The 16,337-nt window shown below is 24.2% G+C and overlaps 1 protein-coding gene across 2 annotated transcripts; it reads right to left on the bottom strand.

Annotated features, from left to right (window-relative positions):
• Positions 1-221: 221 nt before the first annotated feature.
• On the bottom strand, positions 222-15,870 carry LOC100166397. Of its 2 annotated transcripts, none has more exons than XM_029487913.1 (21): positions 15,717-15,870; positions 14,841-14,975; positions 14,428-14,573; positions 13,889-13,948; positions 13,671-13,821; positions 13,425-13,588; positions 13,161-13,247; positions 12,017-12,185; positions 10,854-11,002; positions 10,635-10,755; positions 9,010-9,161; positions 8,860-8,931; positions 8,611-8,797; positions 7,573-7,715; positions 2,472-2,667; positions 2,092-2,288; positions 1,875-2,012; positions 1,522-1,567; positions 1,309-1,447; positions 723-933; positions 222-632 (listed from the first exon to the last, which is right to left on the bottom strand). In XM_029487913.1, exons 2-21 carry the CDS (start codon positions 14,878-14,880, stop codon positions 534-536), a joined length of 2,667 nt encoding a protein of 888 aa, XP_029343773.1. In that variant the 5' UTR covers positions 14,881-14,975; positions 15,717-15,870; the 3' UTR covers positions 222-533. The 2 variants fall into 2 exon arrangements, with proteins under 2 accessions (XP_029343773.1, XP_008183654.1); XM_008185432.2 differs by having other exon boundaries at positions 738-933.
• Between the last annotated feature and the right edge of the window lie 467 nt (positions 15,871-16,337).

Below are 16,337 nucleotides of genomic sequence, written 5' to 3'. Positions count from 1 at the left end.
TTTTAATAATTATAAATATTGACTACGTACTACCCTACTATCAATACAATACAATAACGGTTCTCAATATTAGGGTCGCAAATAATCGCTAAAATGTCAGTTATAAAAAATGTTATGAATATAAGTATTAATAGTAATATGAGTAAAAATATAAATAAATAAATGAAGATTAATAGTTTCTTTAAGTTATAGTTATTAAAAAAATTAAGGTGGTTTAGTGGGTGGGTAGAGACCCATTGAACATTATTTTCAAAAAAGCCACACGAAGAATTGAGTAAATATCTTGGGTCTCGAACACAGAAAGGTTGAGAACCGCATAGTTGTCATAATGTCATAACTATTTTTTGTGTAGTTCCCCCGAAACTGATAGTAGCATAAAACAATCAAAGACGTTCTATACAATAAAATGCAGTTACTTCAGTCTAAAACTACACAAAAAGTTATGATAGCTTGAAAAAAAAATTTGTAAAAACAGAGATACGACCATCTTCGCTGAGGCTGGCTTAATAGATAATTATTGACTTAATAGGTAATTACCCATTTCCATTAGATCCTGAAGGAATTAGAAGTTCATTAAATGTTTGACATCCTAGATCCAATGAATCTTCAGTATGAAGAAGTGTTGACAGTTTCTAAAAAAATTAAAATAGTAAATAATGATGTTCAATATACATAACTGTTTATTTTGTTATCTTATAATGAAAAAATGCTACAATTCTTACAAAAATTTCACTAACTTTTTGACATCTATGTTTTTGTAATTTATTGAGTTCAGATAGTTTTGTTAAACCTATCTTTTTGTAATATTTTAATTCATTTAATCGCAGTCTCAGCAGTTTTTCATTCTTTACTCCTTCAATCAAGGCCCTATGACCGTCAATATTCATAAATCTTGACATTTTCACTAAACGCTCCACAAAAGTTTGATCAGAACTAAAAATGTAAAAATATATATATAATACTATACATGTTTTCAATTAAAACTTGATACAATGTAACTTTAAAAACGTATTCGGACCCTATTATAATGGCCAAAACTTATAAAAAATAGTGCATTTTTATAAATTAGGAGTAGTTTTTTTTCGTAAATATCTAACTATAATTTAGGGTTTAGTGCCACTGAGCAAGCATAAACAACAATTGTATTAATAGATATAAAATTTAAAATAATATTTTGGAATATATATACCTAAAGTACAGGTAAATTTAGTTTTAATAATTTATTTAGTAAAGTAAAATCATATTATACTCATATTTATATTTATGTTTTAAGTTTTTAATATACTTTTTATAAACTATTACACTTACAATTGTTTTATTTTTGGCAAATCTTTATTTTTGTACATAGCAAAATGTTCAATCAATCTATAGTTGTGAACACATTTTTTAGCTATTCTTCGATCCCACAAAATATCATTATACCGTTCTAAAGCAATTAATGCTTTTACTGTAACATAATTAATTACATCGGTTACATTAATGAGTTAATAAAATTTTAAAATTTTAAAACAACTACAATACCTTTTTTAATATTGAACACTGTGCTCATACATGTATCTTTTGATTTCTAGAAAATTGTATTAGATAAATATAAATTATAATATAAATAAATTATGTAACTGAATGATATATTTTAATGTTAAACACTATTTAAGATTACTCGCCTATATTTAAATTAATTTAATGTTTATGAAAACATTTTTTTTTTTAATAATTCTGAGACTCATATAAGAGCAGTTGTAGGGGTATATTACTATATTAGTATATAATATACTATGTAATAAAAATGTAATAAAAATGTTTTGTAGAACACCTTTATTTCAACCTTTAATATAAATATATTGTTTTATAATTTATATGATGGTATATCTTACAGAGGTATCTTTAGTATCCATCATATATTTTGTAGTGCTATTATATTTTTCCATAGAAAGTTTTGAATGATATCCGTCTAAATTAATTTCAAAATCTTCCACATTGTCCAAGGCAGATTCAGCAATATTCATGTAAGGCTAATCAAAATAATAAGCTTAATATAGTTTATATCAGTGATAATAAAATATAATATATTTTTTTAAGATATTTTCATACATATTCAAATTCATCAGTAGTGTAATTATAACTAGTATCAGCAAATAAATTATGATCCTCTACAGGATACTTCAATTCAACAGGTTGTTTAAAAAACCATGTACGATCTAAAATAATTGGTTTATTTAATGGTGGCTTCCAAGTTCCTCGCCTGATTGGATCATCAAAGTATCGAAGTATATACTCTTTTTTTATTTCTGTTAGATAAACATAAATAAATACATAAACTAAAATAATAATAATTTCAACATATAATTAACAATATATTTTTTTTAAATATGATATATTAATTAAATAATACTAAACATATTTAAAATCAAATAGTCATACACACAGTCAACATTTATCAACAAATTATTAACAAAAAATGTAGTATATACCTTCAGGAGTTCTTATTATAAAATAATTAACTTTTCCAAAATGTTCATAAAAATTAGTTTTATTGAATTCTTCTGAAATTTTTTCCCAATTACCATAACCATAAATAGCCGTGTAATCTAATAATAACTCTAAATCTGATTTATTCCATATATTTTTTTCATTTACTATAATTCCTTCTCCTGTATCTGATATTATCTATAAAATAAATTATTAGTTAGTCGTACAAATAATTAAAAGTTTATAATAATTATTAAAAAATTACAAAAAAATAATTATATAACTAGCTATCAGTACCAATATAGAGATTTAATGCATCACTTAAAAAGGTAAGTATATTTTTAGACTGTTTATATTTTGTTAGTTAAGATATAAAAAAAATATTAACAATAAAAATATTAATTTTTGTGTTGAGTTTATGGTAAAATTGAAACATAGTAAATTTAATAAGCTAAGTAACATTACAATTTACAATACTTAAATTCAGAATAAATTTTAAACCAATTTGAGTTTTTTTAAATTGTATTCCAGGGATTGATGTAAGTTTATAATATATATCATGCTTTAATGAAAGAAATATTTAATATTAAAAAACTGGGATTTTAACACATTTTTAAATTTTAATTGTTTGTACGTTGCTCAAAAATAGGCTATAATTAAATTATTCTTATAAGATTAAAAACCAAATTACATGCAAACATGCATAATTAAGTTGAAAATAAATTACCTATACTCATTCAAAAACACAGGTTAGTCAAGTTTCAATAATGTAATTTATAATACCTACCTAATATTATATTTAACATTATTCTCAAGCATCAAAAAATCAATTATGTAAATTTAAGTCATTACGAAGATACATCAATTAATAATTATAAAGACACATATATAAGACAATAAATTGCACTGCAACTTAGTGCTTTGTAAGACTTTTAATATCAACTGGACCTGAAACTCAAATCAATTTCAGAATCTAAAACTATTGTTGACATTCAAGAGACATTATAAACAATAAAAATATACATCAACTTCTTATATTCAAATAAAAATAGTAATATTGATGTATACATCAATATACATCATGTATACATCATAAATTGAGATTAAATAATTTTTAAAACCATAAATATTTTGCATTATTAAATTTCTTTTATAGTTATAAAATGTAAAATGTTATTTTAATATATTATTATACATACTATTTTTTTTTCATTACAAATATATAAGTAAAGTAAGTACAAGGGTTTGGGACTTATAGCATTTGAATATCCATCATAGATGTAGTAAAACATAGCAAAGGTATAAAAAAAGTTTTAAAGTACAGAGAATTGAATTATAAAGCTTTATTTTTCATATTTTTAATTATTTTATGTATATTGAAGATTATTTAACAGTTTTTGACAATTACCACCATTATTCACGAATCATAATCATAATCACGGATTTCAAGAACTTCTAGAAATTCTACAGTGAATTATTTATTATTATAATAGAATTACTTAATTCTAATATTCATATATTAATAAAAGTTGTAAGTTTGTAACCTAGGCTAATTATTTGACAGAATATAAATATTTAGGTAGTATACAAGAAGTTTAATATTGGTTGGTATTCATTGATCAAATTTGAATCTAATAAAGGAAAAGTATTTAGTTTATTGACACAATTTAAAAAAAAAACATTAAATAAAAATCATATAATATCTTTTTCAAGTTAATTAAAAAGAAATAATATAAGTCTATATTATCTTCAAACCAAGTACTTATTTTATTTCATTTCATTTTTTAGAAGTAATATGGACAACTTTCTGGACAGCGGTGCGAGTCATTAGATCAAAGGTTTAGTTATCGAAAATAAGCGTTCTAAATGTCATGTGGTCGTAAAACAGATGGTCGAATATTTTATTAATATGGTCGAAATATTTTGTGGTCGAATGGGTTTTTTGGTCGAAGTAAAGATAATGATTAGCTTTTCGATTACTTTATTTAATATTTTTATAGATGTACCTAGCCCTATGAAATTCAAAGTTTTTTCTGGATCAACACTGTCATGCTCCCGATCCTATAGACTTGGAAGTAAGAAAAATAAAAGATAAAATGTAAATGAAAAGTTCAATCAAAGATAAACCATTACAGATTTATCAGAAATCTATTAACAATTGTTCGACAATCGTTGCTTCACACATGAGTAAAAATTCAGTTCAACAATTAGTAAAACGTCAAAGACACAATGTAGAAAACTACAAAGAACCAAATTCAATTGATAACATATGTCTAGCCCCAACAATGTCTCAAACACTTAAAGGTGGATATTTGTAATTAAAAAAATTGAAAATTTGCTATTGTTTACGACAAATGATAGCTGTAAATATTTAAACAAATCCATTTGCTGGATAGCAGATGGAACATTCATGGCTTGCCCACTAATTTTTGAACAAATTTATGTTATTCACGGATCAATTAAACGTGGAACCGATGAAATTTTCGTACCATTAGTATTTGCTTATTGAATGGTAAAAGTGAAGAGCTATACCCACAATATACGCTTAAAAGAAGTGCAACAAAGACTTTTAGCTGATCCAGGTTATGATTTATTAGAGTATTTAAGAGAAATAACTCAACATTTTAAATTTTAATTACTTACTATATTATATTATTTATACTAATACTTATAAGTTATACTAGTAATCTATACCTACCAATTATTTTAATATTTTATTACAACTTTTTTTTACGTTATAATACCTACTTTAGTTAATTTTATATTATAATTTATGTTTTTTTATTTAAATAATAAACACAAAATATATATATTTTTCAAACAACTTATTTCGATTACATAACATTTTGATCATTTGCATTTACGATATCATATTTTTCGATCAAAAATGTGCTCGACCTGATACCTTTTCGATCACTTTTTTTTTATCTCTAGACTTTTGGCCACTAGATTTTCGGCCAGACAACACCCACCCCTAGACAGCAATATGATTTTTAATCTTTAAGTTCAGAAATTCAATTAGTTGAGGAAATTTTATTTCCTTATATTCTTATTTTATATGTCTTCTTAAATTTATTTATTTAATTATTTAATTTAATAATAAGTTATAACAATACAAATATTATTATTATTAACAAGTAACACCCTCAAAGGGTAATGATGTAAATTTATTAAGGGTAAATTTATTTCTTAAAATTGAATTTTAAGCATTTCTTATATTATTGTATTATATTTATTTGTTAATAAGAAAATTATCAACCATTTAAAGTAAAGTTCAATTAAATTAAAAAATATTTAGATAAAAAAAACATTTTCTTCCTAATGTTTTATTATTTTCAATATTTATAGGTTTTAATGTATAATGTTATTAAATATTTAAAATAGTAAATTTGTGTGTGTCAAATACAAAAGTATCCAAAGTGAATTGTTATAAACGAGAATATTTTCTAACTTAAAGACAAATATTCAAAAAATACAAAACAAATAACGTTTCTATACTTGGTTTATAGTAAATTTAATAAATTCATAATTTCGTTGGTACCATATATTTGATTAAAAAGGTTATTGACCATTATGTAAATTTATGTTAACTTATAACACTATAATTTAAATATGTGTGTGTGTGTGTGTGTGTATCGCTATGCAAAGTCCCGCCATTGGTATTGAGTGAATGCTGCGCTCACCTCGTTGTTTTTTCATCATTATTTATTATATAATGAACGTAAAATATTGAAACCAACAACGAATTATTTATAGTTTAATCTTTTACAGAAAATGTTCTTACAATTTTTCCTGATTATAAATTGTTAACCACTAAAAATTAATTTATAATTTTTATACATAATTATATAATAATAGTACGCATATAAATGTTGTGTGCTCCTTAAAAATAGGTCTGAGTATAGTAAAAGTATTTGGTTGACCTATTGAGTGAGTGCAACGCTCAATTCCTGGATATTAACAGCATTGCATGTCGATATCTAATCAAGAATTATTTATAAAATTATTATATTTGCAAAAGTATATTTAAACATGTGTCAATTGAAAGTATAAGTAGTATCAGATGAATCAAGTAATAAATAAATAAGTGGCTCTCAAAATACTAACGAGGTTAGCGCCGCGCTCACATCGCGACCACTGACGGGTTAATTATAATGTTTGAGTATCCAAAATACATTATTAATTAACCTTCATAAAATACATACGTAAAAATCATTAAAATGTACAATATTACTCATAAAAGGTATGACTATTGACTATCATATTATAACTTTGGCTAAAATCAAAAATCAACCAACGTTTTGGCTTTAAATATAAATCATATTATATTTTATATGCTTAAGAGAACATGACATGTTGTCTCTATTTAAAAAATTTAAAACATAATAAATTTGTGTTCAGTAGAACTAATCATAATAATATAATATAGAGCAGCGAGCTCAACTCTCAGAAGTATTCCATACGGCCCATGATAATTTTAAAAAAATAGTTAATTTGTATAGGTAGGTAGTATAAATAAAAATAAAAATAAAATTTTTTTATTTTAATAATCTTTTAAGAATTATAAAATATCTTAGAATTGTGTAGTTTCTAATTATTAGCTAGCAACTAGCTAGTGAACAAAGATAATATTATACATTGTATTTTATTTATCAGAATGAACAAAAAAACTATGAATATGAATTTTGAATGTGGCCCTCAAGTTGAAAAAGGTTGGGCACGCTTGATATAAGCATCATTTGTGGTTTTTACGGTATTTAAATTTTGGAGTAAGTTATGAGTATAATAAATATTATAAAATAAAAATACTAGAAAACTAGCTTAAAAATTTTAAAACTGTCAAAATCTAAAGTATATACACAGATAAAAAAAAGTGAGGGTTGCAAGTACGCACGGATGAAGTAAAACTTCTTTCAGAGAAAAAGCCAAAAAACCTAGTTTCCCTGACTGGAATCAAGCCCGCAACATTGTGGTTGGTATCTCATGGTACTGATCATTACGCTATTGTGTATCGTGCGGCTGACTGTAACGGTTTATAATCTATTTCTTTTTTGTACTCTCTGTAAAGAAGTTTCACTTCAAAAATATATATTATTTACTTACATTTGAAGTTTTATTAGAAGTTTTGAAACATCCCATCTCAACTGCATCTTCATATGTAATTAAAGGTTCAACACGGACATATGTTTCAAGAAATTGCCAAATTCTTTGATTTAAAATTAAATTTTCAAATTCTGTTTTTGCTTCTACATGGATAAAATTAAAAAATATATACATAAATAAATAAAATACAAAAATATATATCACAAATTTAAACCAACATAATAAATATTTATATAAACAAATTCTTGAAAAATATTAAAATCCATCAACCACTATTTGCTAAAGGTAGGATATACTTTTTTTTTATTTCCCATATTTCTATGTTACACATTGAGTTACACACCTTCAATGATACAAAACAATTTTGTAAATATAATACATTATATAATTAAAAAGAGCTGTTATTATAACAGTGTACTATGTTTGAAAGCCATGATAAATAATAAATAACAGCATTAAAAAAACAATTCTAAGTGAGATTTATTAAAATTGGAGTTATCTTTATTTTTAATTTTTATTATTTCAACTATTCTCTCAAAGTTTTTCTGAAGGTTACTGAAATAGTTTTAAAGAAGTGGTTGTTGACTGCAACCAAACAATTTGAATGTGGCTTGCAACTTGTGTTATCAACGAGCTAGACATTTGTTTATATCACAAAACATTGTAAGATAAATTTTCAATAAAAATTCTTTATTGAACAAAACATGTATTTTTTTCATGGGTATCATACTCATATTTTGTTTATTATGTATTTTACAGATTGTGAAATGAAAATTTAGGTTCAAAAAATGTTAAACTTTAATTAATTTCTTAAATAGGTATAGTATTATAATAGTTGGATTACAAATAAAAATAAAAAATCAGCAATTTACTAGCACATTTTTTAGATATCTACCTAGGTATATAAGTGAGACATTTAAGTTAAGAACCTCTGGTTTTAAATTTAAAATAACAATGATTTAGAAGTGTGTTACTTTTAACTTTTTAGTTCTCAATAAATATAAAAAACTGTAGTTCTAAAAATACTTCTTAGCTTACCATTAACATTTTTTGATCTTATATGTTGAGCAACAGAATCCCAATCTGTAATACAATTTTCAGAATTGAATGGATCTATGTATTTATCAGAGTGCTCACTTAACCACTCTTCTAGGGCATATAAAAATGATAACTCTTCTATAGCAGTCCAATTGGATCCTTGAAAATAAACATCACTAGAATAAGTCTGAAATAAATAAAATAAAAACATAATTAAGAAAATAAATAAAATTAAAATAAAATACACACTTTCACTTCAGTTATCAAAGTATAACCATGACTATTTTTATGTTTTCCAATTTCAGCTCCACTTGCAAAACACTACAAGCATATAAAATAATATTATTTTAATATACATGTATTATAACAAATAAATGTATATATAAGTGTATAACTAACCACTAGACATAAATAAAAATTTTCACAAGTCTGTTTATTTGAGCAACAGGTATATACAGTAATTAATTTGTAATTCGAAAATTTATGGCTGTCTGTTCGATAACCAATAACTTCAAATTCATCTTGACAGTATGTACAAACTAAACACTTCCCTAAAACAAAAATAATTTATGTTTTTATAGTGTTATAAATACATGGCTGGGTAAGTTAATGATTTTTTTTTTATTTAATTAAGGGAAAATAATATACATCAATAAGGAAAAGTTAAAAGAAAATTTAATTTAATTTTTGGTTAACTCAGTAAGTTAAAAGATTTTAGTTTTTTAGTTAGTTAAACTTTTTTTTGAACTATTTATTATGTTAAAAAAGTTAATTTTTTTGTATACAACACTAATGTTCTTTATATCAAACCAACCAAAAACTAAATTATAGACTATAGTGTTTACCCTTTATACAGTATTTTCATGTAGTTTGTATTTCATTAAAGTTAATAAAATAAAATAACAATAGTTATTATCTATCTATTATTACTAATAAGTTAGATTAGAAAAATATAAATTGTTCAACATTAACCATTCAGGGTAAATATTTTTTGACATGAAATAGACTGAAATAGTTAAATGTAATGCAATTAAAAACAAAATATATCAACTTAATTTAACTTGATTCTTAAAATTAAAAATTAATTTGTTAATTTCATATTAATTCAAAAATAAATTTAATAAGTTAATAGTTAAGTAATTCAAAATCAAAAATTAACTATGTAGGAGAATTAAAAAGTTTAAAATAAATTAACTTTTTAATTCGTTAATTCCCAGCCTTGCATAAATATAAAATTATTTGATGTAATAAAAAATTACTAAATTATTATCAATGATATTTTTATGTAATTACATTTTCTGGTACTAGTGGACAGTAGTTCAAAAGTTTCATGTAGTATCTGCACAACTAATTAATTAGAACTAGAAGGAAAACTAAATGATAGAGCATTTTCTTAGTAATTTCTCTAGCACAAAATAATTTCAATATTTAAAAGTTAATTAGCATAAACCCGGTTTTTAAAATAAAAATGTAATTTTGAATAAAATTCAAGTTATTTGTACATTAAGTCAGTAATTTTCAAAAATTGTTAACTAATTTTGAGCTTATTATATAAGACAGGGATGAGCAACTCAATGATACTAGAGGGCCAATTTTGAAAGTGCGAAAATCTAGCGGGCCAGAGACCATAGAAAGCAAAAAAAAAACCCTAATTTAACTATACGCCTATAAATAATATAATATTGTTTACATTCAATAGTTCAATACTAGACAAGAATTTATATCTACTTTTTACGATAAACTTTATATCGGTTTTAATAATTTGATAAATATAATAAAATAAAATACAGAAAAATCTTAACATTTTATATTTTTATAAACTAAATTGAAACGTAGCACGGGCCAGTGAAAAATGGTACACGGGCCACCAGTTGCCCATCCCTGATATAAGGTATACTATAAATCTTTAGTACATACAATCATCAATGTATAATGTTTAAATTTCCTCAAAAAATCTTTTTTGGATTCAGAACAGATAAGACATTTAATTTGACATAACAAAGACATTTGTGACTAAAAATTACTTTTGGTTTCAGATGATTCATCTACTACAATTTGTTGTTCTTCAATTGAACATTTGTATTCCTCTACATCATCTAGTGCAGGTGGATAAAAAAAAATATCCAAATCTTCAATAGGAAGTTGCTGAAAACAATAATTAAGTAAATATTAATTTAAGATATAATCAAAAATATGTTAAATAAACATAAAATGTCTACATAAAAAAAAAAATAGTTGATTACTTCTTTCAAAACATGTTCATATTCGCATCTAGGTCCTTCAATACGTTTTGTTCGATCAGGTATTTGAGGTCTTGTAATTGAGGATGGTAACCAAGTTCCACGCAAAATAGGATTTTGAATAAAACGGAGTACATATTCCTCCTTAATTTCTATTTATAAATATTTGTCAATATTAATTTTAACAAATGCCTTAGTAATATGTAAAACTAATAGTAAGCATTTTTATCAAACAATACTTTTAATATTGAAGTTGATTAATAATGTTTATTTTTTTCTTTCTTCTTTTAAAGTTATATTAGGAAATTAAAAATGGAAGTTTAAGGTAGGTACTTAGAAATAAATATTTAAATAGAAGCAATTAATTAAGCTATTTAGACACACAAAAAATCTACTGTGTCCTCGAAAGAAGGAGTGGCGCAATTTGAATTTTAAAAAGGTAAATCTAGGTCTTAACATTAATACATTCCCAACTTATAGTCTATATAGGGCAAGTTATTTTTTATATATTATTACCTTCAAACTAAGCTTATACCTGGGGAGTGGACCAATCTCCCTCCTACCAACGTACAATATTATTAAGTCCTAATTTCAAAAAAAAAAAAACTGACCTATCAAATACTTTTTATCCCCCAATCCTATTTAATTTAATTTAATAAATAGAAAAACAATATGCACATGGAGCGTATAACTCTGTGAAAAGTGATAACACTACAAAAATATTTACAGTAGGTCCAAAATTATTACAATTTATAGGTATCCCGATATCCACTACAAGTCTCATAAACATGGTCTTAGATTATATAATAACCATTGCAACTATGGTGCTTGCCCCCCTCTCCCCGCCCATCCTGGATCCGCCGCTAAACTCATTTAAAGTTTATAGAGTATAGATTCTGAGTTAATAGTAAGATAATAATTAGAAATAGAAGTATAAGTATAGTAGAAACAGTATAAATCAAATTCGATTATTTGTCACATTGTCGTATATATGTGATCGTCTACTAGTGTCAAAAAAAGGACATAAGTCCCTTTGAAACCCAGGTGCCTTGATGTTTGGCATTTCTATCATCCAGGTTGTTGTGCCACTGTTGTTAAGTGTAACATAATTTAAATTTAATATTGCAATAATATGCCAAAAAAAAAGTTAAATAAAAATAAATTACTCATTGCTGATAAATATGTGCGTTTTCCTCTTGGATATTCCATGTGTATAATTGTATTATACTGCTTACACATATCTTCCCAATTGCCATAGCCAAATTCTCCAGCACATTGCAATAACAATTGTACTTGGTAACTATCTAATGTATTCTTATTTTGCATTGTCAGATCCTAAAAAAAAAAAAATAAATAATTCTTCAATGCACAGAAAGTCCAGTTAATTAGAATACCTGCTATAGTAATAAGTACTAACCTACTAATAGCCCATTTGCAACAATTTCCCCAATATAAAATAAAATTTTAACCCAAAATTTAATATTTTTCTTTATTATTAAGTTTTTAAACACATCATAGCGTATTTATACAAAATTTGTTGTGTTAGGTACACAAAATCACACATTGCAGTGTTTGTAGAAATTCTTATTTATTTACTATTTCTATAAAGTCAGATTTAACAAAATGTAAAATGCATAATGTATAGTATAATAGTACTATATTACACAATATGTGTCTAAGAAGAACATATTTTAAATATAGCCATATAATATCGTAAAAATTAACATTTCAAAAATTATTAATTATTTGATGGATTTTGTGCAAAAATAGCATTAACTATATTTTTACATGAGGAATGATACATTTTTTGTATATAGTAATATAATACCTAAAGATTATAATTTACAATGGCTTAAAAGTAACAATTAATAAAAATACTTCATTGTTATCATGTAATCTATTTTAAACTATAAGCCTACAAAGCCAAAAGATATGATTGAAATCATTTTATGGACACTTTTGTGTGAATTTATAGGTAATTAGTTCTATTTTTATCTAATAATTACAATTAAAATTTAATAATATATAATATAGCTATACTAATATAAAAAGATATTATATACCAATTGTTTTATCATCATTCATCAATAAACATAATATTGGAATAATAGAACAATAACTACCAATCAAAAGTTACCAAATACATAAATTCACAATAAATAATAGTACACATAAATTATTATGATATAATATATAAATATTAAAATATTATTTTCCTTTGTTTTCAATATAATGTATCATACAATGTAATACAGTGCATTGGTAATAATATGAAATAAATTATCTACTTATTTTTAATATATTAGATACCTGATTATTATATCGATTATATCTAATATTTTCCTCTATAATTTCATAGTCTTCTTCTTTTTCTCTATCTGCTGGAATTTTTAAGTACTGCAAAAAATAAAATATAATGTTTAAAAAATAATGAAAAAATCTGCGGGTCTACAACTAAGGGTTAATGATATAAAAATCAAAAACAACAAGAATGTATAAAAATTAATTAAAATATACATGATGATATAAATATATAGAATAATTATTAAGTACTACAATACATATACAACATACTTTACGTGTTGGAAAATAAATAGGACAATTTTCCAAACAACCCATTGCTATGGCTTGATCTAATGTCACAACTTGAGGATTTCCTGTATGTTTATTAACTAGTTTAATAACGTTTTGACCAAAATATCCGTTGACAAAAGTATCATAATATTCTTTTTTTACATCTTGAAACAAATATAAAAAATAAAAAACATTAGGTAAATAGTAAATAGATACATTTATAAACAATAACCTAATTGAATATACCTTCAGGATATTCAGATTCAACTATACTTGCAACATCTTCCCAACTATCTACAAGTTTTTTTGATCCTAAATGTTTTTCAGTGTCTTCAGAAATCCACTCTTCTAAAGCATCCAAAAGTTTTGTTGAAAAAGTACTTGATTTAAAAACTGTCTATAATTAAATCAATGCAAAATGATGTCAGATTATATTCTATGTGAACCATATACCTTATACTTACAACTAATTTATAATCATGGTAATTCTTATGGAGGCCAATTTCAGCCCCACTGGAAAAACACTAAAATAATAAGGATAAGGATAATTACAAAATGTTAATAAATTTAATATTATAAAATATCTACTACTTTACATTTTTTTATATCCAATGTATATTTTTTAAATATAATTAAACCAATTTAGTTAAATAAATACATTGGAACTAAAACTCTGATATTATTGTGACATAAATAAAATTGAATACAATATTGAACTAATCAATAAATTGTTGATATTTCAATTAAAAATGTTTAATGAAATGTACAAAAAATAATTGGCTTTTAAGTACATCAGTGCATGCTTATAAATGCATTTTTTGTATGCTACTTTACAAGCCCAGTTAATAACAAATTACCAATATTTTAAACATACATAATATTAATTATAATATGTTATAATTTTTAAGTAATATAAAAATAAATAAGATTTTTTAAAACGATCCAACATTTGTTAATATTGAATAATTAGTTAAGGTTTTAATATGTACAAATTAATTGTTACCATTAAACAAAGAAAAAATTCTTCACAAATTGCACAACGGATAAAAATAATCATTGAGTTGTACGCATTATTTGATTGACATGGAAAACTTGAGATTTCATCTTGACAATAAGTACAAAAATAATTCACTTGTGATACAGGGACACCTTAAACATTTTAAAATAATGAATTAGGTATGAAGTTAAAGTAATAATTCAAATCCAAAAAAACGTCTCTACAACGCAAAATGTACTTTGATATAATGAACGGTATAGTAATAGAATACAATTAAATTTATGTTGTTACATAAAAATAGGTAATTATTAAGCTATATAACTGAATATCTATGTCTATGAATCAAAAATGTAAATTTGTTGTAATAAATGCGTTTAAAGTTTTTATGAATTGGGATTTAACTCGTGATAAGTCATTACCAATTATTGAATTTGAATCATCAGAAATGCAAGTTGACATAATGTAATAAATTATAGTTCTTAAACAAATCTACTGGATTACTTCTCTTTCAAACATTTGATATGACATAACTCCATTTGACTTTTGAAAACACACTGAAATAAAAAATTTTAAAATATATTATTTAATTGTATTATCTTACATATTTCAAGGAAAATAACTGTCATTCTGTATAATGATTTCATTAATAAGTAAATTATTTTATGACAAAATAATGCAATTTTATAATAATGATTACGAAAACTGTGAAATAAATCGTGTGTGCCACCAATATTTATAACTGGAAAACATTTTGCATGATTATTTTGAATAGTAGTGTACTTATTTTATAAGAGAGAAGAATTAAAATATTAAAATGCTTACTTATTTTAATCAGTGGTGCATAAATTTTGAAACAAGATTTGTGAAATTGTATAATACTCACCAGTTTTGGTATTATTCTTTTATCATGCCACTATTATATCAGTTAGGATATTTCATACAAAAATACACAGGGAAAAACAATTTATTATCATGCACCTACTTTTTTTTATAAATATCATCCACTGATATTTAAATAGGTACTTCTTAGTATTTTAATAAGGTGTTTTAATTATAATTAAAATTAATAAATGAGTTTATTCAAATTACTTGTTTAATAATGCATTAATACATAATTAATAATGTATTGATTTTAAATTTAAGCCAAAGCTTAATTTAAATTAATAAAAATTGTAACTAAAAAGTACATTTTTTATATTAACCTATTAACCTAAGACCGAAGTTAAATGGGTAGGTACTTGCACTTGTTATTCTTGCACTCGCACCACAGTAATATAATATTTAACAATACCTACCATTACGTGATATTAAATGATTCCTTATTCAGTTTTTATTGAATTTAGGGAAACAAATCCATCATTGAGTACAATTATTATAATAAATTATGTAACTAATAACTATGAGCTATTGTTTTTTAAATTTACATTAAGAATACATTAATATACGATATTTTGTATAAAAGATAATATTGATGTTTCAAGATAACTGATAACAGTTTATCCCATGTCGAGACAGAGTACCAGAGTCGACGACCGACTTTTGCTTATCACAGTACTAAAAAAAATCGCATAGACTATCTTAAACCGTGGTTCACAGTTGTACTTTTGTTACCGGAGTTCAACTACTGTTATAATAACAATTGTTATAATGATGTGATAAATATCGTGATTCGTGATATATATCGTGTACAATTATTACTGTGTAGTGTGTAGACAATCCCGTAGAAGTTGTACCGCACAATGATATATTATTATACTGTTATCCATAGGCGCAAATAGCGTTTGAGATTGGTGGGGGGGGCTAATAGGGCCTTACTTTGATGATATTGAATAAACTTAAAACAAAATGTAGGAAATGTTTGGGAGGGCTATGGACATTTTTGGGGGGCTTAGCCCCTAAAGCCCCCCTCCCTATTT

The sequence above is a fragment of the Acyrthosiphon pisum genome, chromosome X, assembly GCF_005508785.2.
Source record: "Acyrthosiphon pisum isolate AL4f chromosome X, pea_aphid_22Mar2018_4r6ur, whole genome shotgun sequence".
Lineage (NCBI taxonomy): Eukaryota > Metazoa > Arthropoda > Insecta > Hemiptera > Aphididae > Acyrthosiphon > Acyrthosiphon pisum.
Note: the sequence above shows the minus strand (reverse complement) of the source record. Positions and strands in the feature narration are given on the sequence as shown.